Below are 26680 nucleotides of genomic sequence, written 5' to 3' on the forward strand. Positions count from 1 at the left end.
TTGGTATAAAATTAATATACAATTTTGTATTTTAATCCACATTGTTAAAAACTAAAACTTAAATATTATTTATATAAAACATGTATAAAATAATAATTTCACATTTTTCCATTTTTTTAAATTTTTTGTTTTTTGTTTTTATGTTTATCATTTAACTTAATGCTCCATTAAAATAAAACAAACAAAAAAATAATAAAGAAATAATATTATAAACATTTACATATAATAATGTAGGTAACAGACCTCTCCGACGAAATAAGCAAGGATCAGCTCTCTCTGTCTCTTTCTAACAAGTATTTTTATTTTTATTTTTATTTTAATAACAAAAAACAATTTTCTTTTTTTTATACATATTTATAATTTTTTTTTAGTGACTTTGACTACCATCAGAGATTATTGAGAAGGGAAAAAAATACAGGGGTCTTAAACCAGCCTCAATAAGTTTAAATATAAAAATATATTATTAAAAAATAAAACAACAAATAAAAGAAATACACCACAGTCATTAAAAAATATTTACAATTGTTTGTAGATACTGTAGAAAAAGAGGTGAAGAAGAAGAAAAGTTGAAGATGTTATATAAAATGAGTATTAAGCTGGATTAAGTCTAAAGCTTTTATAAGTTGAGATAGTTTATCAATTTTGCCATATTTAATCTCAAAAGTGGTACATTTTTTAATGAAGAGTTTTAGGTTAAGCAAGAGGAAGAAAAGATATAAAGAATAATATGTATAGCTAAACAACGAATTTGTTATAAATAAATTAGTTTTTTTTTTTGATTTTGTTTTTTTAAAGTATTTCCGAGTATTTATATATTAAAGAATGTATAAACGTTTTTCGTTGTAGAGTTTTTTTTATCATATTTCTGAATTTTTAAAAATTAGAATTGGCACGATAGGACATATGCCGTTTATCAGTTTGGTTTTAAAAACGCCAGACAATTTCATAATACCGACTTAAATTAGAGCAGTGATAAGTCGTGCCTTGAAGTTCACTAAACGTTCGCTTGTTGCAGCAATGCGCTATAAAATAAAAAGAAATTACATATTGTAATGTGGTAAGAGCTTTTATGTGATTTTTAACTTACGAGAATCAAGTCTTGAATAAGATTGGCCAGACCACGATTGGCAAGAACAACCAATCTTGTTACAGGTCCGGGAATACCTTCGGAGTAGCCATCGGCAGTTCTTGAACCCTCAGTGTCATTGCTGTCGGTAGAGTCATCTGAACTGCTGCTTGGTGCATTGGCTGCTTGATCACCAGTTTGTGTTTGTACACTTCCTCCAAATAACTGTTAGATACAAAATAAAACAACAGTCTATTAGAAAAAATTAAAATCACAAAAATGATTAACCTAACAAATCTTTACTCGGGCGCCATTTAACGTCATATTAATTTGTTGAAACGCAGATCTATCGAGTTTTAAATATCAGACAATTTCATTATTCTGTTTAACGTAGTAAGCAAAGGAATCAGGTCATAAATTGAGTAACAAAGAAAATGAGAATTACTTCATCCGGGCGCCATTTAATGAATGTGTAGAAACCTACACATTTGCTTGTAAGAATTGTTGGAAAGAAAGAACATACAATTTTCTTCCATAATAATCAATACTGACATATCTAAAATGATGACTAACATAAGACAGCACTATTTACAGAAAAAGTTATTCTTTTACACGGGCGACATTTAACGGGATATCTCCAAATAAACTCAGATTTGTATGCTCTTAAATTTCAGGAAACGACCATTATTTGTAAAATATTGGAATATTTTTAGAATGTAATCTTCTATAAAAAATGCACTCATTGAACTTCCGTAAAGATTGGTACTTGAAACTTTGCATCACCAATAACTTGACCTTCAAAAGGCTGGAATCTTTGCATTGATTGAAGGGATTTTTACTTGGGCGCCATTTAGTAACTTCAAAATTGAAAAGCAGTATGGCCTTTTGATGGGTACAATTTTTAGGATATGGTGAACTTCGAGCTTAAATATAGTTTAGATGATTGTTTGGCAAACTTTACTCGGGCGCCATTTAACAGCCTATGTGTATTTATGGTTCTGATCTTTAGATTTGTTTATCTTTTATCGGGGTTTCATTACACAGTTTTCGCTCTAATACCAGTGCTAATAGCTAAATTTATTAAAACAATTTTTGGTTTGACAAACTTTGACTCGGGCGCCACTTAACTAACTTTCGTTTATTTCACTTTTAGATTAATATATAAAAAAAACAGTATATTAGTAATAATGCGAACAAAAATTGATCTACTTACTCTTACGATGTCAAACAAGAAACTTCCGGAGTTTCCCTTGTTACCAGGATCACCTCCAGCGACATTTGCTTGTCCTCCAAAAGCCAAAAATCTATAACAATTAAGAACAGAACAAAATATTTTCAAATACCATTTTGACATTGAACAATTTAATAACCTACCTCTTATTACGATCATCAATATCGACGGCATCTTCATTCGAGTCCAAACTAAGGTCATCAATAGCTGGTGACTTTGATTCAGCTGTCTGTTGATCATTGCTAACGCTGCTCGTTTGAACTTCATTGGTAGATGTCAACTTTTGTTCTGCATCGGCGCCAGCACCTTCAGCTGCTGCTGCATTAGCTTGACGTGCAACACGAATTGTCTCCTCCAATTGCTTATTTAACAGTTCTAAATCAAACGACGCTCCGTCACCAGATTGCTGTTGTTTTTATTTGTTTGTTTGTTTACATTTATCACCGACAGGGGGAGGTGTCAATCATGCGTTGTTTTTTTTTGTTTTATATTTATTTTTCGTTTTGTTTTAAAGTTTAAGGATTTTGTGTTTAATGAATTTACAAAATTATGGACGATCAAAAAATAAAAAAGTGATGGTGTATACAAAATAGTGTGTGGTGGGAAATAAAATGTGAAAGGTGAAAAATTGTTTTGAGTTTATTCGGATGGGATATGAATTAAAAAAAAAAAAAAAAACAAAGTAAAACGAAAAGGAATGTGATAGCAAAAATAGTGTCATCAGGAATTATTATTTAATTTGTGCAAAATGAGTTTTTGATTTATTTTCAAAATTCATAAACGTTTTTTGTTCCGATTTTTTTTTTGTTTATTATGTGGTAAACAGTGGAAATAGAAAGAAAGAAAAAAATAAAAAATAAAGCATGATATTAATGAATTTTGCCAATTGTTGTAATATTATTTTTGTTTTTTTGTTTAACTTAAATTTAGTATAATCTTTTTCAAATGATGGAAAAAGTCATATTATGAAAATGTCAAAAAATACTGTATTTTTTTGTTAGTTTTGAAGTTTTGTTTTACTTGAGAAATTCATACAAATTACATTTTTTGACATTTCCATTAAAAATATTGATTTTTGTCATGATTGTCCTAACATTGGTTTTAATTTAATAATAATGTTTGAAAATCGAGACTAATAAAACTTTCCCCTAAATCAACACAAGAAAACTTCACAACTCAAATAACAATTTAAATGACTATCATTGATCAGCTGTCAGTGTCAAATAAAATTTGATTTTTTGACAGTTCACCAATGTGAAACCAATAAACTGTTATATGACTTGTGTTGCAACTTGTCAGTTCGATGCGTAAAATGTCAGTTAGTTACGCACAATTCTGTATAATAAATGCAGAATCTACAAACATACACATAATTATGGTTTTGTTAAAATAAAAAAATTGTAAAATATATAAAATGTATAATGAAAATCGTTAACACAAAAAACTGATGAAAGAGAGAAAGATCGCAAAAATATGAAACAAAATGTACCCAGAGAACCAGAAACAACATACATGAAACTGCATAGAAGTAGTTACACATAATTAAAAATGACAGGAGTAAACAAAACATGCAACATGAAGACAAAAGAACTGTCAAAATGCAATCTTACACAAACTGTCAAAATCATGCAAGTATAGAATAACCCAATGACAGAAGTTGTTGATAACAGAAATTGGATGGAAATTAAAACAAAGGGAAGAAACAAAAAGCGAAATAGAGAGTTTTATTTTTCAAAAACAATGTTTTGACAGATGACGTTTTTGGCAGTGTTTTATTTTTTTTTTGTTTAAATCGAAACAATGGCAATTTATTGAGTCGGCGGCGTTATTTTGTTCTTTCTTAATTTGTAATTTTATATTTGCTGATCCTCTTCGATTTCTTTAGGTATACGCTTGTTTGTCTGTTGTGTAAATGTTGTTATTGTTGTTCGGGTGTGTTCAGAAATAATGGAGCAGAGTTGTTGTTGTTGTTGTTGTAGTTGATGATTGATGGTGTAGCGGTGTTATTTCTACTTGTAATGAAATAATTTGTAGAATTAAGTATACGATTAATATTTTCGATTATTGAGATGATCTGCTCATCATTAACACCTAACGGCTGCGAAGTAGAAGAAGAAGACGTCAACAACGCTGCCGGAAGTGTTGATGATTCGATCGCAGACAATGTGACATTATTCCACAGCGATGTTGAACTCACATTGTCATCATTAGTAGAGCTGCTGCTGCTGCTGCTCGATGATGGTGTTGAAGTATCGGTATCTTCACTGCTATCTTCGGGGCTAAATGTGGGTAATTCAATTGAAACCTTTGTACCCGAAGAGGAACTACTGCTGCTTGAACTGGAACTACTATCATCATCGTCATCATCAAAGTCGGCATCAAAATCACTACGTGCCCGGTTGGCACTGTTGCCTTGAATGGCCGTACGTAATACTGTTGGCCCAAGGGCACGTAGAAGTTTCGAAATAATACGATTTGCTTGATCGTCGATTTGCTATACGAAAAAGTTAGCAGCGATTTCAATTTTTTTAGCATGGAGTTGGATATTTTTATTGTTTCAATTTTGATTTTTGATTTGATTTTGAGTTAAGAATGAGTGTTATGCAATATGAGGATTTTTGAAATCAAATTAGTCAACTTTTATATAAATGGCAGGCGTTTTGAGTCAAAAATAAAACAAATCATGCAAATGAAAACAATATTTTTGTAGATTTAAATGAAATTTTCATGCTGATGCAGTTATTTTTGTTCCTTTTAAAATTGTTTTATTCGATTAAGGAGTTTAAATACTTTCGGTTTTATTTCTGATTTGTTTTGAAATAGGGTCTGTTTGTTTAGTTTATTTACAGAAACCTGATGCTCTAACACAAAATGGCTACCTCTCTACCGGAAGTTGTTCTAAATTGACGTTCAAAGTTGACAGTTCAACTTTTTGGCTAGGAAGAATTCTAATAAACAACTAAAGGTATGAAACATGAGAAATAGGAAACATTTTAGGTCAATAAGAAGGTTTTTGGTTAGTTTCACATCTAACCAGGCTTGACGTATGAGTCTTAGTTCACTTTGAAGAAGATTTACAGAGCTAGTGGAAAATCATTTTGTAATATTTGTTGTCAAAATGACACAAACAAAATGAATGTATTATTTAACCCAGTAACTAACAGCTGATGGTTGATTTGACATTTCGGAACACAAAAGTTCCACTGAAAGTGTTTCATTTTCTTTGTATTCCCATCTGTCAGTTTTTCTTTCAATGAAAATCCTTAACCTCAAACTCTTGAATTGCATCATAAAATTTTGTTTCAATGCCACAAATTTTCAATGATAGCTACGGTCTGTCTACAAATTTCAATGATTAGTTTCAATGACTTAAAGTAATGGTAGCTGTAACTGGGCCCTTAGAAATTTTTGACATAAACTCGAAGAAGTAAACACAAACAAATCTAAATTATTTAATTTTTGGTCAACCGTCTTACTGTCAATTTCAGGCATCTAAATGGGTTTTTTTGAAGCCTTTGATTCATCAGGTGTTCTGTTAACTACTATTTCTTAAGGTAATAACCAAGCATCATATACACATGCAGAAGAAAAATCAAATGAGTTTGACATGAGTCATTACCATTCACATGTCAAAATGTCATATTATTAAAAACAATTTAAAAACTATAAGAGTCGTCTCAGTGTTGACCTTCTGTCTGAATTCTGGAACTACAATGCATTTTATTTTCATTGGTAATTTACATGCGTATGCAAAACAGAAAATCATATGTCACTTACGTAGCGGATTAAAGTGACAGTTCAATGCGTAGCCATTTTGGTTGTCTCGCTTTGCCTTTGAGTTTTTTTTTTAAATAAAATTTAAAGAAATTAATTCAGAAAACAAAATTAAAACCATAAATGTTGCACAAACAAATATGAGGAGGTTGTTAAGTTTAATGCTCTCGCTATTTTTAATAAATGCAGAAAATTATAGCACGCAACGAGTGCATAAGGTAGATATAACAATTACACTGTCGTGCCAATTCTCTCAGGTGTCATAAAAGTGTCAGATTTTAAATGTTTAAATGGTCTAAAGAGTCGACACACTTTCGTTTGACTTCTTCTTGGATATACCTTTTTTGTTTGTTGGTTGTTTGGTTGATTGTTGCCTTGCAGGTTTAATTTGCGGGGAAGATATAACATGACAGAAGTGGCAGTGGACTGCGGACGATGACGTTTATAACGTAATAATTATTGTTATGCCATATGAATGATACTCACTCTTGATGACCAACCGGTATAGGTAAAGGTAATCTAAGATGTTGCGTGCAATAAATTACCATCGTAATCGTAACGTGGTAGCAAACAAACATGTGCATTGCAAGGCGAGCAACCTTTTACTTTTTTGCAAAATTATAAAAAAACAAATCCGAAACCAAAATTGAAATTGATCTCAGAACGAAGATCGTTGGAATGCCTTTATAGATGAAGTAGAGCATGCGGTTTTCAAAACAATTAAGGGGTGGCTTGGATTTTATAGACGCATTTTTATTTGTTAAGAATAAATGAAAGTTATGCACTTTGAATTACTAATTTTATTATATCGCAATGTTATATGTCTAGTTTATGCATCACTTTGAAGTTTGGAATGTTTTATATAGGAACTATAATGCTGGATGTAAACTATACCTAAAAGCAGCTACGTATCAGTGACAGACAATCACAATTTTGACATCTTATATCTGATGTGAATAAGAATTCTATAAACGAGGATGTGAGTGAGTAACTATGTTTGAACGATATGTTAAAACTAATGCCCGGTTTCATAATGGCCAGTTTAAAATACAAACATGCATGTGATGTGAAATTCAAAAACCAAACTTTGAACTGATTTTATGAACTTTAAACGTTCTTAGAATCTTAAATTTTATCATGCAAATACCCGTTTTATAATTAAAGTATTGAATTTGCATTCTTGACATTTTGTAACGTCAAAAAGGTGAATTTGTTTTTGTATTTAAGAGAAACTGTCAAAACAATCTTTTATTCCAAATTTGAAACAATGGAAACTTATTTAATAAATAAGGAAAAAGAACTTTAGGACTTTATAAGGATGACAGAATAGATAGTGTTTTAAAATATAGTTTTAACTAGTTTTTTGTATAAACCGGGCATTAAAATAAATAAAACATTTAACAAAATTATAGCAGATGAATAATAAAATAAAATGTTTGTTATTTTTTTTCGTTTTGAATTTCATTTTGTTTTATCTACTCATTTAGAATATTAATACAAAACAAAAAGCATAATGTTCAAAAATATACCTTTAAAGGTGATTTGCGAAATTACCTAATTAAGTATTCAATGAGAGATTCTTTTTTGTTCAAAATTTAGTTATTTTTTTTTAGCTTAACATATTCATATATATTATGTATGTATGCTATGCTACTTAAATATGCAATAAATGTTATAAAAATGTTTTGTTTAAGGAATTTATTACCTTTGTGATGTCTGGGAAGAGATCTCTCAATAATCCAACCGTTCTCTTATTTCTTTCAGCTAATTCTTCAGCAGTTCCTAATGTGAGTACATCTAATTCCTGAAAAAATATAAAATTTAAGAAAATGCTAAAATTTAATAATGAATTCTTGAAAAAAGTTTGTTATAATATAGGCAAGAAAATCAATTAAGAGGAACGAAATCTACATAAAGAAACAATAAGCTTTTCAAATAGACGTCTTTTTGATTGTGCACTAGATTCTTGATAAATTCAGAATTTTGTTTCCAAATTCAGATTCAACAAAAGGAATTCCATAGGGTGTTTTTTCAGCTGCATAAATGGGAAGTTTCAATGGTTGTTGTCTATGGTTGAAAATGTCAGACTGTGTTGATATTTCTGTTCAGTAAGGCTATAGGAGAAAAACTCAGACCAACTTCCTGTTGTTGTACAATACAACTTTAAACTAAGAATGATGAGAAAAGAACCGGCTATTGCCCAAACTGAAATGGAAAGAGGATAAGGCTCAGGAGTATCGACGATCTCTAGACTTGCAATTCCAATCACTTTAAATCGAGAACTTTTCCCTTTTAGAACGGATTGTGGAAGCCTCATACCCACAAAAAGGACTCAACCAAAAGAAAGAAAATACAAAAAAAGAACCCTGAATAGACGAAGAATGTCTAAAAGCTCGTAAAACATCATTTGCGTGGTAGAGGATCTTCCGTAACTGCACCCAAGGATTATTTAAGGGTTTTTATATAATGGCCAATAAGAAGTTTAAAGAACTTTGTAAGACTGAAAAAGTTGTGCACTGAAAAGCAAGCAGACCAATTAGCATCTTGTAAGAGCTCCGCTGATTTTTGGAAACTGGCTAGGGAGCTGAATGGAAAACGTTTTACTATCCCCACAAAATTGTCTTCAAGTGTAATGCTTTCTCATTTCAAGGATCTTTTAAATCCTGTTATAACGCTGGCAAAGTCTCAATTGGCAGCATCTGAATTCGTAGTCGACAGTGCATTTAAATAAAGCGAGTTGGAAGAAACGTTGAAGACGCTTAAAGACGGAAAAGCAGCCGGATCAATAGGTATTCCAGTGAAATTTTTTAAATATGGGACTGTCATGCTCAAAGAACACCTTATAAAACTTTGTAATACTGTTTTGGAGGGAGAATTGTCACCAGATGAGTTTCGAGATATTTTCAATCCACAAAAAAATATCATTATTTGATGCAGGTAACTACAGACTGATTTCCTTTTTAAATGCATCTTACAATATATTTACAACGATAATGCATAAGCGTCTTGTTAGTTGGATTGACACCGGAATCAGTTCCAGGCTGGATTTAGACCAGGATATTCAGCAATAGATAACGATAAGGAAAAAGCTGTATGTATTTTTTATCGATTTTAAAGCAGCTTTTGATACAATCGATAGACGTGCACTATTCTATAAGCTTAAGTTTGGTCGCGTTTTTGAGCAACTATATAGCGCAACAAGGGTTTGAAACCTCATCGGGAGTGAGACAAGGTTGTACATTAAGCCCTACCTTGTTTGCATTATTCATTGATGACATTTTAGACTACCTGATGGGTGGAGTGAGTTTTGCAGGAATGCGGATTAAGGCACTTCTGTTCGCAGATGATAAAGTCATGTTTGCGCAATCACCGGAAATTCGGCAGCTCATGATTAACAGGGTTTACCAGTATTGTCAGCTTTGGAATTTAATAGTAGATATAGATAAATCCTAGGTTATGCTTGTTAAAAGTTGTGTTGGACGTATTGCATCAAATGTGCGAGAATATAAATACCTTGGCATTACTGTAACAAATAATTCAAATATGGATAAACACTTGAATGAAAAATTGTTTAAGGCAAAAACTGCTATTAATATGACCTGGAAACAATGCTTCATGAATAAGTGTATAGCACATCGTAGCAAGTTTAAAGTATTTGAAGCAGTAGCTTGGAGCATACTTTTATATGGATATGCAGGTATGTGGATGTAAAAATCACAATTCGGTTAAAAAACTCCTAACGCACTTTATAAAAAGAATATTTCATTTGCCGAAAAAAACGCCAAACTACGTAATAATGCTGGAAACTGGTCTCTCTCCTTTGTTTATAAAAACACTGAAGTCGAAGCCAACTTCTTGTTTAACGTTTTTAAAATGAATGATTTACGGGTCGTGAAAAAAATGGCCATATAAGATCAAAGCAGTTGGTATCGAGAGTGGCAAGATCTTGCTGAGGAATGTCAAATTAATTTTAATTTACCCATCGAGGATTTAACGACCGCTAAAAACATCTTGTATGAAGTCATTTTAAAGGCTGATGCGTCTTATTCCTTCTACAGAACAACTCACAGCAGATTAAATCGTAACCTTGCAGAGAACAACTATTTTAAGGATTCCAATAATGTCCGTGTGATTTCTATGATGGTCAGACTACGTAGTGAACTGATAAATTTAAATTTCATTCCACACAGAACTGACTTACCCTTAGAGTGTAATATGTGCAACCTATCAGAAAAAGAGGGTATTGTCTACTTCTTGGGAAAATGCCCCATTCTCAGAGAAATCAGAAGGAATGTATTTAGAAAAGACTTTCTATCGGAAGATCAAGTGAAAAGTTCATTGAATGAAATGGATGTAGTCAATCCTTACGAATTTTGAAAAACTGCGCTTAGATATAGAATAGAAGTGCTATCATGAACGAAGATTTTTGATTGTGTTTTTATTCACTGTTTTTTAAATTACTTGTAATCTATCATGAACTGTTTTTAGTTAAACAATTATAAATACGTTTTTTAATATTTAAAAGTAATTATATTGAGGGCTTTTTACATTCATTGTGTTTTGTTGTCAATCTGACAGACGGAAATTGCCATGCTTTAATAATTTGTGTAAACATTTTTGGTGTGTAATGTTAATTTTACTTTAATTCAATAAAATCTTTATCTATATAAAATTTAAACAAATGTTATTAATTAATTGCATGTATGATTTTTAATTAACATATTGTTTAGTTAGTTTTAACACGAAAAACCACAAATATCATTGCACTTCAATGTTGCAATTGGTTTTAACATGAATAAATCATGTAATTTTATACATAATGTAGTCTTTTTAAGGTAAGCATTTTTTTTTAAAGATTTAAGAGTTTGCCTTTGGTTAAATATTTAAAATTATACATTCCATTAATTTAGCTTATTTAACGACAATTAATTCAAACTTTTCATACAATTTTTGACTTATGATAAATGATCTAATGAATGAAAATAAAAAAATCGAGTTTTGTTATCAGCTCTTTTGTTTGATAAGTAAATTGCGTGAACTATTTACAAAAATAAGGCATAAGTCTCCCTCAACCGTGTAACGTGTAGTGTAATAGTATAACGCGAAAGTCTGTTTTCATAATAAATCATCATTAAGCAAAAATAGTTTTCTTTTGTTCGCACATTTTGCCAATAAGGTCAGTGCGCTTTTCAATAATGCATAAATAAATATAATTCATTCCGGTTTCCTTTCTCCAAAATAAATTTAACCTGTGTTGTACTTTATTTAAAATAAAATATAGGTAGGAATACCTTTTGCTGATATAACCGCCTACCTTTTTGACCGAAAAATAAAACAACAACCAGACTGATGTAATACCATATACCAGCAGAGCTACAATGTTGGATATGCACAGTTATAGTGATGGAGAGGCGCAGGTAAACTCAAATTACTAACAATTACTTAACTTTTCAGCACAGTAACAGCAAAATAATATAACAATACTAAAATAACAACAAAAAAATAAAGTGTAACAGAGCCCAAAACACAAATGAGGCAACTCAAAAAAAAAAAAAAATAAGACTCGTTCCGTCAACATCACACAACTTATACTTAGTGTTTCTTCTTTCATTTCCCGCATTCGAAATGTTTTGTTGCTATCAACTTAAGTTATAGGACAGATGACTGATCACGCATCCATGCTGCAAGTGGCAAGTTGCATATGCCTCTAGTACTCGTATTCGTTCGTTCGTACAGTTATAGACCGAAGCCAATGAGATTTTTTTTTTTTTTTTTTCAAAAAACACATCTCTCGGAGAAGCCATAAAATTGCAAGTGAATCTGAACACCATCATTATCATCATCCAACATCAGGCGTGCGCTTGGATAAGGCTTCCAAAGGCTTGAAATTAAGCTTTATAGTAGCCCAGCTTAAAACCATCATCATGATTACACAATTATACCATAGAGTGTGCTCTATCAGCTCAATGATGTTGATGATGATGGTAATGATGAATGAGATAATGTCCATCACTTTGTTGTGATGGTTGATGATGATAATCAAGAGTGAATCATTTAAGGTGTAAGAGCTGTCCAGTCTATCCACGTGCCTTATCATTACAATCCAACATTAAGTACTTTCACTCTGATGATGTTTTTCGTCACTAGTGTTGCTACTTTATGACTCAAAGTGAACATACCTTTGCTCATACCTTACCTACCTACGTTTTGGTTGAAGGAAGTTAGTCGATGGTCTCTGAACTTTAAAGCTTTTTAAATTTAATTATATACGTATATGATGATTATATTGTTTGCTTAGGGTCTACCGAGGTTAAACAATTATTTCCTTATAATTTTTTTGATCTAACATTTTTAATGACATGAGTAGAGTAGATCAAGTCATGTGGGTTTTTTTTTGATTGTTGATTTAATTTCATTATAAAAATATTTCAAAAAGAAAATCAATTTAAATGCATTCAAAATAAACTAACGGGGTTGTGATTGAAGAACCAGTTTTAAGATAAAAATGTAAATAAATACATAAAACATCTGGTACAAGGTTAATAAATAATTAAATATTTAGGGGTTTATACAAAAATCAAGTTATTTTGTTTTTTGAATGAAATAAATTCGGTAAATTGTTCAAATGCAAATTATATTTTTTTAAATGGTCATAAAATTAACAGTAATTGACAGCAAAACAACAGTACAAAGTAACTGTAATTCTTATACTGTTGTTTTTTTATTTCTTCAAGTTTTTAAGAACTACTTCTAGTACAAATCTAGCAAAAGTTTCTGTACTTTTAAAACCAACCAACGTGAATTTATAAAAGCAATTTACTTCATAATTCATTATAAGAAACTATTACTCGAGTGCTTGAAGTATTGTTTAAAAAATGGAAGTACTTTAAGTACTTGTTACAATCCTTTTAGTACTTTGCAAGTACTTCCAAATCAACAATTAATTTTTAAGAGAAATTCAATTTGTAGTTCATTACAAGAAAGAACTGCTTGATTACTTGAAATATGAGTACTTCAAATACTTGAACAGTTCCTTTGAGTATTTTTCAAATACTTTTAAATTAATGTCAACTTTTAAAAGAAATTTAATCTGTTATTTATCAAGAGTTGGAAGAATGGTTTAAAAATATGAAGTACTTTGAGTACTTTGAGTACTTAAATAATTTTAAAGTTAAGAAGTATTTATTATTCAGAATACCTTAGAAAAAAAAGAATCCAAATGAATTTAAACATCCGATAAAAATTTATAAACTCTATCAATGCTTAATCAATTATAATAAATAAATTATTATAAATAAAGTCATTCAACTTAACAACTATTTATGTTAGGTTGTATATTTCAGGGCCTCAACATAAAAAAAAATTGGTAAGAGAATTGTCACTGATCTTGTACCACTTTTCTGGGTTATTTCCCCATTCCGGTTCCGATGCGAGGAACTGTACATATACACATGAACATAAGTACCGACTTCCACTCAGATTCATGGTCATGGTAAAGTAGTTCCTCCTCGAGAGGCAATTCAAAACCCGGAAGAATAGCATCACTCCATCCAACAGCAGTATGACTTCCAACACGTTCATTCGTTATCGTTGTCGTTTTGTCAAATCAACGTACGAATCCCTCTCCTCTTTTATCTCTTTATCTTTATCTTGAGAGTTAAAGAAAAATAAATAAAAATGACTTTGCAAAATTTCTCCTCATTATCACGCCATTCGCTGACAAACGTCAAACGCAAACAACATAAACTGCACATAACATTGCACAGTGTCTCCATTTTGTAACAGTTTTTCGATAATAGATAGTTTAATGATCTATCGATTGATTCGTTTTTTTTTTTTTTAAGTTTTTAAAAGTCAATCGATATTTTTGAATGAATATTTTATTGAATATTCTCTTGTTAATTTTTTTTCTTTTATTTTATACCAAAATATTTTCAAAAGATTATGAAATTTAAGTCGGTTAAGGTCAAGCATTTTAATGAACTCGTTGGATTTTTTTTTAATTTTATTTCTATCGATAATTTTGTGATTCCATTCACAACAACAAATAATGATGTGATTTTAGAGTGTGAATTAATTTGTATAGCTATTAGGTATGTGGAATTCATTAAACATAACTATAGATATTTTTTTGGATTGATGTGCCAACCTTATTCAAGAAAATACACTACTAGTCATTTCGATAGGTAAAATCAACTTTTGTTTTTTTTTTTTGTTTCAAAGCGGTTGAGCTTGTTTGATTGATAATTTTCTATTATGTCAGATTATTGGTTTTGGGTTGACCCCATTTTGATTATGTTTATCATATGTTTTATGATAATTTAATTATAACAAACAAATGTTTTTGCAACTTTTCAAAACACCATCAGTTTAGTTAATTGTTAAAAAAATTGATTTGTGTTTACACTTGGTCAATGACTCAGCTCCAGTTGTAAATGGTGAAATGAAAAAAACGTCAAAAACGTTGTCAAATTTAAACTTCAAATTTTGAAGGTACAAAAATGTGAAAGAAAACTTTTAAACGTCAAATGTCAATTAGTTTCCTCGTGCAGAAGTAGCTTAAGAGTGTTTATGTAAAGTGTTGTCACTTTTTAAGTTTAAATTGTCATTAAACACAATCTTATTTAAATACTTTGTTTTTGTATTACTGCTGATACGCTATAATTAAATATAAGATTATTCGTGGCAATTTTAATCATTGTCAACTTTGTTAATATCGTGATTTTCCCTTCGTAGTGAAACTAATAAGTGTATAGAGAGTAATTATTACTAAGAAACCTCTTGATATTTAATTGATCTTTAATTTAATGACGTAAGATGGTAATTTTGAAATATTGTTTTTGGTCATATAATTTTTTAGTACTTACTTAATCTACAAAACAAAAAAGTAAACAGATTGATGTAAATTTATTTTGCAAACTTTTTGCGGCACTGAAATCAATTCGCATGCACGTAAATTTATTTTTTGATGTTGTTTGATTTTATCGCTTTTGTGAAGTTCAAAATATTTAGATAAATAATTCAACAAACACAAAGTATGATGAGAGTCGTCATGGTTTATGACAGCTGACGGAATCACAATGTATTTTGATTTTATAACAATATTGCACTAAGGGTGCGGATTCAATAAGCTTTTAAGGAACTAATAGCCTGCTAAGGTCAATTACTAGTCTTGATGATCTGATAAATCGATGAACTCTGCTTATTCATTTTTACTTTAACAAAAACATCTCATTGTTTTGATATACATTGGTGCAGTCTATATTTATATAAAAACACGATGCAACCTTCATAAATCATCATATTATTAATACTTTTGACAGTTGTTTGACAGCTGGCTTTGGTGTTAATGAATGCATTCACCGCACGATGCAAATGAACAATAGTTTTCAATAAAGACACATTCATAGTTAAGTGCTTTTGAAAAAGAGACCTAACTTGAGTGATAGTTGAAAGTTGCGAATTGTGAAGCTATTATGGATTATAAGTCTTTAATGGACTATTGATTTTTTTTTGAAACATCATTGGATCGTAGTTGATGCGCAAGGTGCCTTAAAGACGAAATTGTGCAAGCCTTAAACTTAAGTAGAGTCAGAATTTTATGACTGTTCTGTTTTTGTGGCTGTAAGTTTCTATCGATAAATTCAATAACGATTCAAAAAATCACTTGCCTTTTGACAGTGTTAATGAATGCATCCAGAGATACAAAGTTTTTAATAAAATACAAACATTGCTAAGTGCTTTGAAATGGGAAGTAAACTAGTTGATTTTTTGAAGTTGCGTATAATGAAGGTAAATTCAATTTTATTGAACAGATGCTATGGTAGATCTTCTTTGACATCTTAAGATCTTAAACTTATTTAAGGTCTACAAGTTTTGAGTATTCTTTTTTTTTGTAAAATTATGTTACTGATTTTGAATTCACACTACTTTTTCACTTTACGATAGAAAAAATCGCTCAATATAAACTTTAACATATATATTTTTCGTTTAGGAAATGTAAACCCTAAGTTAATTGTAACGCTTGTCAAATAATACAACAATACAAAGCAAAACTAATATTATAAAAAAAGACGTTAAGTAATTTGTTGTTTATGTACTCGCAGACATTCCAAATTTCGTTTCCCCAAGAAACACGTCTAAAAGCAATAAACCAAAAAAAATCACCTTCTAACAACTAACTTCGGCCTTTTTTAATGAATGTTGTGCTGTCTTGAATGTATATTAACTTATTACAATTATTGTACACAAGTAAACTTTTGCAGACTGGGTGGTTTGATTTATATGACAACGGACAAAAGACAAGAGACAAAAACCAGCGAACAAATTATTGAGATATTTCGTTTCTCTGTTGTCTATATGATTTTTAAACTTTACTTGTACGTACGGGCCCTGTAAAACTTCATGTCTTAATTAACTTCAGTTACGCAATGTCTAAGACACCACGAACTTTATTAAATATATAATTGGCACTGAAACAACTTATATACTATTTAAGTATAAGGATGTACGTCCAGCGCCATAACGCGGTTAATGGCGCCAAATCGAATTATTTATAGATTTCATGATGTTTTATTTTTGTTATTGCAAACATTCTATGAAGTCTATGAACCTTTTACAAGTGAGTCATTTTCTGACTTTTAATGTCACTTAGTTATAAGAACGATAAAGAAAGAAAGGAATGACGTCAAGAGAAAAATCCGCCAAGTCATTGCAGGAATAATAATTTGGCTTGATATCGATTACGCACTTTTTCATGCTCAGAACTATTGAACGAAAAAACAACATGGACGTGGACGCCATTACTAAACAAAATGGAGTTCCCATGAAAGTTATCGATAACATGAATTGAATTTAAGCAGATAATGCAGTTTTTGGTTCTTAATTGAAATACAGGTATTTGCCGACATAGTTGGGATAAAACATCAGCTGTCAAATTGTATTTTCATTTAATTACGGTTGAACACACTTTTTTCACAATAATTGGTGGCAAAAAATCAAATACATAGCAAACTATTCGATATTCGATAAAAGTCCAACTTAATAGTACTGCATTCATACACAAATCCCGTTTGCATTGAAATCCAATCAAATCATAAAATATGATAACATTTTTTTTTATTGAAGTTGTAAAATCAATTTTAAACTTTTAACCGCCCACTTAGCACAAATATATTGTAGGCCTCTTTCAATAAATCTAATAAGATTTTTAATTTAAAATACTTTGTTTGTAGTATTTTTGCCTCTAAAAGTTCAAATGGCTTTATTTTAAACCACAAGTCGAAAAAAAATAGAAAAACCAAACAATAATCATTAAATTTACTTTTATTTAAACTCATCATCAACACGCAACAGCAATATACTATAACTTATCCAATTTGTCTACCGCATAAAATAATACCTATACGGGTGTGAAGGAATGTGGTGCAATCGATTTGATTTTTAATTAGATAGCATAGGTTAGGTATATTATATACATTTTCGTATATAGATACCTGCATGTATCTAGTAGATATTTCGTAAATTAAATTAAACCTTCACCTGTTTAATTGTTATAATTGCTATTTTGCTTAGCGAGAGAGTGAGAAAGATTTTATTCAAAATAAATATCTACTTTATTTATCCTTAGATTAGCTGTTTTATTAAATTCAAAGCCAGTTATCTGAAACTTAACTTAACCTTAACCCTATTTTATTCACATTGGGTCGATCAAAATCAGATCAGTTAACAAGAAATTAAAAAAAAAAGTAAAGGACTTCCCTCACTTTTGATTTCTGACATTTAAATTCATTTTATCTCACAAATAACTTCCTTTAAAGGCTTCACAGTGAGTATAAGATATGCCTTAGTGGCACATAAAGATCTTGCTAAGCAAGGTATAAGCATAAACATTTAAAACCTGACCAAAAAGTGTGATTAAGAGATAACTTGTTTTGCAAATAGTTGGCATAAACTCGAAGCAGAGTCTTACTTAAATGTATCGCGTTGTACGAAAATTCGTAATGAAATATTTACGCACATTACCGTTAAAGTATCGAAGCGACGCGACGGTTGATAGAGATACCTTCCATATAAACTAATTTAATTTGTTTAAAACTGTTATTGTGGACCAGGGACGGACTTAAAAGTCTGTGGTTTAAAGTTCATCGATGTTGCTCACTTACATCAAACAAAAATTCCTCTAGATTGGTTCAAATTGAAAACGAAAAAAAGGTGAGGATCTAACATAGAGCCTTGTGGGATACCATCTTCAATTGTTTTTTTTTTTTTATTTTTTAATTTATACAGATACAGATTCCAGACATTAAGGGAAACTAGAAAAAGTTGCGGATCTACAATAGAGCCTTGTGGGATATCATTCAAATTTGATTTGTTAAGGACTTCGTACAGATTCAGCACCCTAGATTTCGAAAAAAAACTAGTAAAAGTTGTGGACTTAAAGTAGAGCCTTGTGGGATACCATCAAAAATAATATTTTTTTAGGAATTCATACATAGGAAACAACCCAAATATTTACAAGAACTAGAAAAAGCTACGCATTTAAAGTAGAGCCTTCTGGAATACCATCTTAATTAGTTCTCCTGGAAATTTGATTAACATACAGCGCCTTAGACATCTGCAACTTTAGCAATTTTATAGTCCGCATGTGTTTCGCAAATAATATTTGCTTGCTGTTTCGTGTTATATGTTTGATATTTTTATGTCAGACTTTCACTTGTGGCCGGCAGCAGCAGCTACAGAAACAGCAACAGCAGCGTGTTGCTATGTTTATAAGACAGCAACGAAAAAAAAAGATAGCCAATTGTGCAATTTCGTAACGTGTGCGGCGCGTTGCTGGCGTTAAGTGGGGTGGTGACTGGTGAAAAAATGCAGTATGGAAGACTATTTTTCAGGGGTATGTCCACAACACAACATGGCCACCACCAACTGGTGGCGACGCGACAGTGCAGGGATGTGTTTGTCTATGTATCTTTCCTTCCATTTTGTTTGATGTTTAGGCGTAAGCATATCCGGTTTAGGAAGTTAACTTGTAATGGAAAAATAAACGTTTACTGACTCACATTATAGAGGAAAACTCAAAAACACTGACACAAAACTTAAATTGGTAAATTTTCCGTTGTTTTTTTTTTCATTTTGCATTATTTTAAAACCAGTCAGCAAATCGGATATTGGTCTATATCACTTTTGCTGTTTTAGTACTCACCAAACAACTAGTGAACTGCCTTACCAAAAACAAACAAATTCAAAAAAAGTATTGCAGCTGACCGTTATGTAAGTGCGATCAGAAAGACCTGATCGTAACAATGATTCATAATCACTAAAAGCTATCACTGCTGTAGGTTTTGTATAATGATTTTTTAGCTGCTCTTAGCTTAGTGTTGTTGGTGATGTTTTTGAGGTCTTTCGTTTATTGGTTTGTTGTTGTTGCGTTTTTGGTATTATTTTTAAAGTAAAAGTGGTCTGATCCAGGTGACCTAGAAGGTGATTATAACACAAATTTTGACAAAAGAGTTTAACGTCCGAACTCAAAACAGACAGAAGACGTGTTGTAATGTAAGTCATCAAACCAATATCAACCCAAAGAAGACAGGTTTATAATTCTTCTTCATATAACGTGACATGGTGATGTGATTTGATGTAATGTGATGTGATGTTGATATGATGTGAAAGGAAGACACGAAAGGTCGTGGGACTTTTGAAATAATGAATGTCTTTTTTATGTATGATTTATTAAGGAAATTGATTGGTTTTTTAGGTTCAAAAGTTTAATATTTTAACCTCTGGGTTCGTTTCAAAATGAAACCATCCAGTTTGTCATGTTTTTTTGAACTGTGTTGTTCTAGAAAACAAGTGGAAAATGATCACTCTGTCAAGATAAGAAAAACAAGGGTAAAGTAAGAGAATGAATCAATTAAAAAAGGGGAAACCTTGAATTAAAAAAAAATCAGAGCAGAACTACCTTTTATTATTTCACAATAAAATCTTTGCTCTTAAGACAAAAAACTTGAACCTTGTTTTGTTTACTTTGACTTAATTTTATAATCCGGTTAATTTATTTATATTAAAAAGGTTTATTTTATTTCTCTTTCTTCACTAATTAACTTGTTTATGTTTATAGCCTTGAATATATGGAAAAGTTTTTAAATATTTCATTTCATATTCACTTAAGAGTCCTTGATGATGAACCACTAGAAGTACTAAAATTAGTTCAGAATAAAGGTAAGGTAGTGTTGAAAAGTAGAAGAACTCGTGTTATCGCTAAGAGATATGTAAAACCCAATTTAACAAGACAACAAAAGGTGTCAATTATGACGAAGGTCAGATCCCGGCATTCATATGATCTTGAGAAGAAATGAAGACATTTTTGGTAACCTTCGAAAAGATATCAATTCCTTTTTCTAGTACTATAAATATTTTCCGAATTTTGGAACTATCTTCGAAAAGTAGAATAATTGAACAATTGAAATCCGAATAATCCAGGTAGTGTCGGATCTCAACTGTCAAATTTAAATATTTGGACGTAGGATTTTGAATATCTAGATATCAGTTTTATGTTGTGATTCCAAAATGATATATGTTTCTACAATAATTCAAGCTTGTTCGAGTTTAAAACCTCTGCTATTGTGTAATAATACAGATTTGAGATTTGAAAACACATTGAATATTTTGAACAGCAAAATTAGAGGTTTTCAACAGAAATTTCGGATAGATTTGTGAGTGTTCGAATTATATAGGTCTTGAGATAAGGAAGAAGACCTATTTTAAGGTACTTTCGTGAGGAGACTTCCTAAGATTCCAAAACTGTATTCCGTTATGTAAAATTTTACAATGAATAAATAGCGATTTTTATTTAAAACACATTTAACAAAAAAAATCAATCTTAAAAAATCTTAAGAAACAGAAAAAAGGGTAGTAGACTGAGTGATACCTTGAGGTTATTGTAATATTCTTTGTAAATTTAAGACCCCTACCAAAACTGTTAAAAGCTAATCTCAAAATTATTTTCTTAGTTGAATAAAAAAAAGTTAAGACTTATTCAAAAAGAATTTTGTATATAATTCAGAGTTGATCTGAAAAAGAGTGTAGGACACAGAGTGGAGCTCTGAGGCGTCCCAAATTGTATTTTTTGAATTTAAGATTTGTAGAAAAACTATGCAAAGTTTATCCAAAAGTATTTTCTAATGGAAACACTTGAAAGGGTTTTTATAATTTATCACTGATCTGATCTTAAAAAAGCATAGGTTACAAAGTCGAGCCCTGAGGTAAACCAAATATCATGTGCTGAACCTTAAAGTTTGCCATTATTTTGTATGTTTTTGATTTTAAAAGAACACAATGGAGGTAAAAATTCAAAAACCATTGGAAACAGAATTTTGTATTGTGAGTTTTAGACGTTTTCAGAATTAGTAAGATCTTGAGATAGAAAAGTATTTCAAAGGTACCTTGCTGAAAAGATTGCAATCACAATTGTAAAGTTTAACATCCTAATCTATAAAGTATTTAAATAAAAATTAAAAATTACTTCAGTTAACTATCTAAAAAACAAACAATTATAGGAGACAGAAGGAAACCCTGAGGTTAACCAACTCGTGAATAATGGAATTGTAGAAAAATATATAATTTCATCCAAATGTATTTTCCAAGTTGATTAAAAATACTTAAAGTTGGATCACTATTCCAACTAGACCCACATTTCCTCACACGAAAAAGTATAGGATGCAAAAGCGATCCCTGAGGTAAACCAGAACATATCTTGTGGTTTTAGACTTGAAGATTATAAAATGATTTTTAAGTTAACTCAGAAAAGAATTACGATAAACAAAGTGGAACCCTGAGGTACTTAGATTTAGGGGCAATTACTCTGAAAATTTAAGATTTGAAAACAAATAAATTAAAGTTGAACAAATTGAAAATAAAGAGCAGTCTTGAGGTATATAGGCTATTATGGATTTTGCAAATTTGCATAAAATTGAAAATTGACCTTAAGAAGTATGTTCTAAATCTTTTACTGAAACTGGTTCAAAATCAATTTTATTCAGAGTTCTAAAGAGCCACATGAAAGCTAATACCTCAAAAACAACCTTTAAGATTCTTCTAAACGTCTTTTGTAGACTTATGAATCTCAGGTAAATGGCAACATAAAGCTACTTTTTACCTTTTTTTTTAATAAGAATCTTCATTAAACACTATGACTTTTCAATAAAATTGAGATCAAGGTTTGCAAAAAATGTATAATCTATTGACAGCGGTAGTAATGTAGTAAAAAATAAAATGTATAATCAAAAAAGAAATAAAATTATGATAAATAAATTCAAACAACCAGTTTATCATGAATAAATAAATATTTTACTAAACCGGGTCGTCTTAAGATCAACTTAATCTTAAATTAAATAAAAAAAGAAAAATAAAAAAGAAAGAAAGAGAAGAAAAAAAAAAACGAAATACAAGAAAATCTTGTTTAGTTTGATGGTAAATTGATTGTAAACTAAGAACAACTTCCGTTATTCAAACAACTTTCAAGGTTTTTGTTTTTTGAAGTTTTTGACTGTCATAACTCAATTTGAATTAAAATTTGATTTTAGTTACAGAAAAAAAGACAAAAGTGATTTAAATTGTTTTACTAATTAAAGAGAATATAATTAAATTGTCTTAAGAAAATAGTATTATCATAAAATGGCAACACTAATGCGACTACTCTGGATTAATCAAGTTTTCTGGTGAGGAGCCCTGGAATATCTATCACTTCTATGAAGAGGGTTGAAGTTAAACAACAATCGTGAATTATTGAGGGTTTTGACCTTCAAAGTTTTCCAAAACTCAAAAGTATTGAAAACAAAACTACTTAAATACACAGGAATGAAGTAGATTTCTGAACATTGACATTTCGAGACGTTTTCCTTCTCAAGGTTTACTTTTTTTAATTTCACCACGAATGATTTTGTTAATTATATTAAATTATTACTTACCTTTCCATTACTAAGTGGAATTTGCAGCACATCCAGTTCCTGATTACTGGCAGGCAGAGGTACGGCTGATACAATGGCAATAGTACTGCATAGGCAGGCAAATAAAACTGTGTGTTGTCTCATTTTGTTTTCTGTTTTGATTTGTTTTGAATGATGATGTTTTTGGTATGTTTGTTGTTAATTGGTGTTATTTTTTGTTTTTTAAAAACAAAGAAAAAAACACAATTTAAATGAAATCCAAAATTCTTCTTTACAAACAACTAATTGCCACTCTGCAAAGAAAAATGAAGAAAACAAAAATGGTATTACGTTATTTGGATAAATCTTTGAGAAACTAAATTGTAAAAATAAATTATGTAAATACATCATCGATAGATATATAATTAACAATCTCCGCGATCCATAAAATTATAAATTTTTCAAATACCGGCTTTTTTTTTCTTTCTGAGTCTTTTGGTATAGACGTTCTATGACCTTCGTTATAAACTAAAACAGACCTTGGCCAAGAAATTCAAAAATCTTTTCACTTTTTATTATTTTTTACTGTCAGCCAAAGATAGAAACAACAAAAGATATAAAAAGTATCTTTTTTTAATGTATGGCACACTTAAGTATATGAATTATTTTCAGCCAAATTAGGGTCTTTTTAGTGATTAGCGCAATCGAGTGAGGTATTGAATTATGCAAACATTTAGATTGGCACATCACTACACTCGTATTCTCTTTACGAATCGAATCGAATGATTTCACGGTTTTTCCCGCACGAACTACATACGTACTAAGACTTCAAATCGTTCCTATTTGCTTGGACTTTAGATTGTTTGTCCATTAAAGTTTAAGTAGCGCTACGCTGTCTTACATCAGAAGATTCTTCACAAATTTTCATCTAAATTTTTATGTAAGTGAAAGGCTTTCGTAAGAGATATGTAAACAAATCACTGCGTCTGCCGTACCGACAATAGAAGTTTATAAATCGTTGAACAAATATTTAGACTGCAATCGATTAACGTAGTAACGAGTTTATCGTTATCGAGTCTAGGTACAATCAAAATGTTTTGGCACTTTAATCAATGATGGCAAACAAACTACAAACAGGAAAATAAAGTAACAAACGTACAATATCTGTCGTCAGGTATCGGCTCCGATGAAAAGATGTCACAGGTTTCGAGATGGATGGAGGGAACAACAGCTATAATCCGTACGCTTCGGCCAACTACTGATTACTAGTGATATTTTATCACACAACGTTCACAAAAATAGAAGAAAACAAAATTTGGTTGGTGCTGTAAGGTCTTGAGAGCTGAGAGTTGCAAACTTTTGAAACAACGACGACAAACAACGGCTTCTGGGGGCGCCAAGATACGACTTGGATTAAGTTTGATTGTTGTGTGTGTTTGAACGTTTGTCTACCTTGTTCGACACTTCAACTGGGAATGCTCACACCAGACGGTAGAGGTTCGTTGGAAACTTTACCATCAACCGCTGCGCACCACTCCACGCCTCACCTTGCCAAATGGGTGGTGTAATCGAGGTGTTCGGCAGGTAGGTTAGAGGTATTGCGAGTGAAGACAGACAGACCGAACAAAAAACTCGTTTAAGCTGTTTTCAAAAGTTTGGAGAGACAACGGAAGCTGGTGTTGTGCTCATTGAAATCGAAAGCTTTATTTTTTCCTCGATCCGCGATCTTACAACGAGGTCTGAAGGTGGCGGCAGTGGCTGCGGCGACGGTGGATGAAATCGAAAGTGAGTTTGAGAGTGAGATTGAAAGCTTAAGTGAGTTACTGCCACTTACACTCGTTGGCTTATACCTACTTCCATCAGGTTTCACCTCTTTTTGGTGGTGGCATACAAAATAAAGTTGTTGGTATAGGAGGAGGGTTGATAATTATTGAGGTAGGATCAATGTGCGATCTGGAAATTGGATCGGACCCAATGTGTGCTAGATGCTTGGGGACTTGTTTATTGAGCAAAAGTAAGGCAAAAGGCTTTTGTACTGTATAGATTTTCCTTACTATAGATTCTGTATTATTTGTGATATTGTTGCAAACTTAAACAAAATTGGAAACTGGTTTAAATAGACTCGACTTTGTATGATAATAATAATGATTGAGCTATGTTACGCGAATACTCGAAAGAAATTAAATGCAAAATAAGAAAAGTAAAAAGATGCATAAGTTTGTGGCATGCGAACAATAAACGAACGAATATGGGTGTTAAGAAGGGCTTATTAGGGTTAATGATAGTAATAATTTTTTAAATAAATTAAAAATTAAATTTATGTAATGGTTTTGGGAAATACAAACTTAAATTCGATGAAAGAAAAATCAGTATTTCAAAAAATGCTAAAATTGAGTTTTGATTTTAATGAATTTAAAGTCTGCCAAAATCGAGGTCATAATATCATCCTTATGGGCATTTGTCCGTATAATGATGTCTTGTCATAATTCTAATTAGCTTCTTTAAATTTATGCAAAGTATTAAGTTCTTCTATGAAAATTTGCATTACGGAAATTTAGTTGTGTTTGAAGATATCAAAATAATATACCTACAGACAAAGAATGTGCTTGAGGGCTATTATCGATTTTAAGCTCATGAGAAACATGTGTTAATTATAATTTCTTAAACTAGGGATTAATTTAGTAGACATAAGAATCGAATTAAATGAATTACAAAAATTGTTCACTGTGACGTATACGTAATATTTTGATATACGTTTTTGAAAAGATGCTAGGATGCGATTCACACTGATAATTGCCATTTAAATTGTTTGAATAGTATTTTTCTAAGAAGCCTATTTTTTTTTTTGAAGAAATTGAAAGATTTTCGAGCTAAAAATCAATTTCCACCAGTTTTTTATTTTTTAAGGTTTCCTTTTTTTTTTTAAAAAAAAGGTTAATTTTTATCTTGTTGTAATTGATCTTTTTTTATCTAACTGAAATATAACACTTATTATTAATAATAAAAAGGTTCCTAGAATCTAACGCAAACATTTTTTTGTCAACAAAATTACGTTTTTTAACTTCCCATAGGAAGTTATTGTAATGATTTGTCAAATTGAAAATTTTGACATTTCTCGACGTTTCAAGGGTCGAAATAAAAGATTTTTAGAAAGATGTCTGTGCATGTGTAAGTACGTTCGTACGTCCGTACGTCCGTACGTTCGCGACGTTTTTTTCGTCGTCCATAGCTCAAGAACCAGAAGAGATATCGATTTCAAATATATTTTGTTATACAGATAATATGACAGAAAGATGCAGAAAGGGCTCTCAAAAAGTTGCGTTGGTGGTTTTTTTACCATAGCAGTTTAAAAAAAAGGTGAAAATTTTGGTTAACCCTAAATATCTTACGAACCAAAAAAGCTAGAGACTTAAATTAAATTTAATATAATAAGTTCTAACGTGATACTGAATAAGTATATATTTTGAAAAAAAAAAAATCGAATTAACGGGTTTTTTTTACAAATCAGAAAAACTGAACAAAAATATTCACCTCGAAAATTTTACAAATACAAAATGATTTTATCTCCAAAACAATTCTGTGCAGCAAAAAATAACGTTTTAAACATCTGGTAAAATTGACAGTTTTTTTTATAAAAAATGAAAACCTAAAAAAACATTACTCAAAGTTCGTATGAATTGAATT

General features: G+C 30.7%; 1 protein-coding gene across 1 annotated transcript; it reads right to left on the minus strand.

Moving 5' to 3' along the window:
- On the minus strand, window positions 1–24482 carry LOC129944291 (uncharacterized). The gene is made up of 7 exons (XM_056053638.1): window positions 24156–24482; window positions 23039–23310; window positions 7777–7875; window positions 2441–2703; window positions 2280–2370; window positions 1088–1291; window positions 1–1022 (listed from the first exon to the last, which is right to left on the minus strand). The coding sequence occupies exons 2-7, from the start codon at window positions 23159–23161 to the stop codon at window positions 957–959; spliced, it is 846 nt and encodes a 281-aa protein (XP_055909613.1). The 5' UTR covers window positions 23162–23310; window positions 24156–24482; the 3' UTR covers window positions 1–956.
- Window positions 24483–26680: the final 2198 nt, after the last annotated feature.

This window comes from Eupeodes corollae, chromosome 2 (genome assembly GCF_945859685.1).
Source record: "Eupeodes corollae chromosome 2, idEupCoro1.1, whole genome shotgun sequence".
NCBI classification, from domain to species: Eukaryota; Metazoa; Arthropoda; class Insecta; order Diptera; family Syrphidae; genus Eupeodes; species Eupeodes corollae.

Bases quoted from the DNA above. Each gene is read 5' to 3' on its own strand.
- LOC129944291 (XM_056053638.1), bottom strand. From the start codon at position 23,161: ATGAGACAACACACAGTTTTATTTGCCTGCCTATGCAGTACTATTGCC. The intron at 2,371-2,440 runs GTAGGTTATTAA...TAATTGTTATAG, and splicing joins ATTGATGATCGTAATAAGAG to ATTTTTGGCTTTTGGAGGAC. The intron at 1,292-2,279 runs GTAAGTAGATCA...TGTATCTAACAG, and splicing joins TCTTGTTTGACATCGTAAGA to TTATTTGGAGGAAGTGTACA.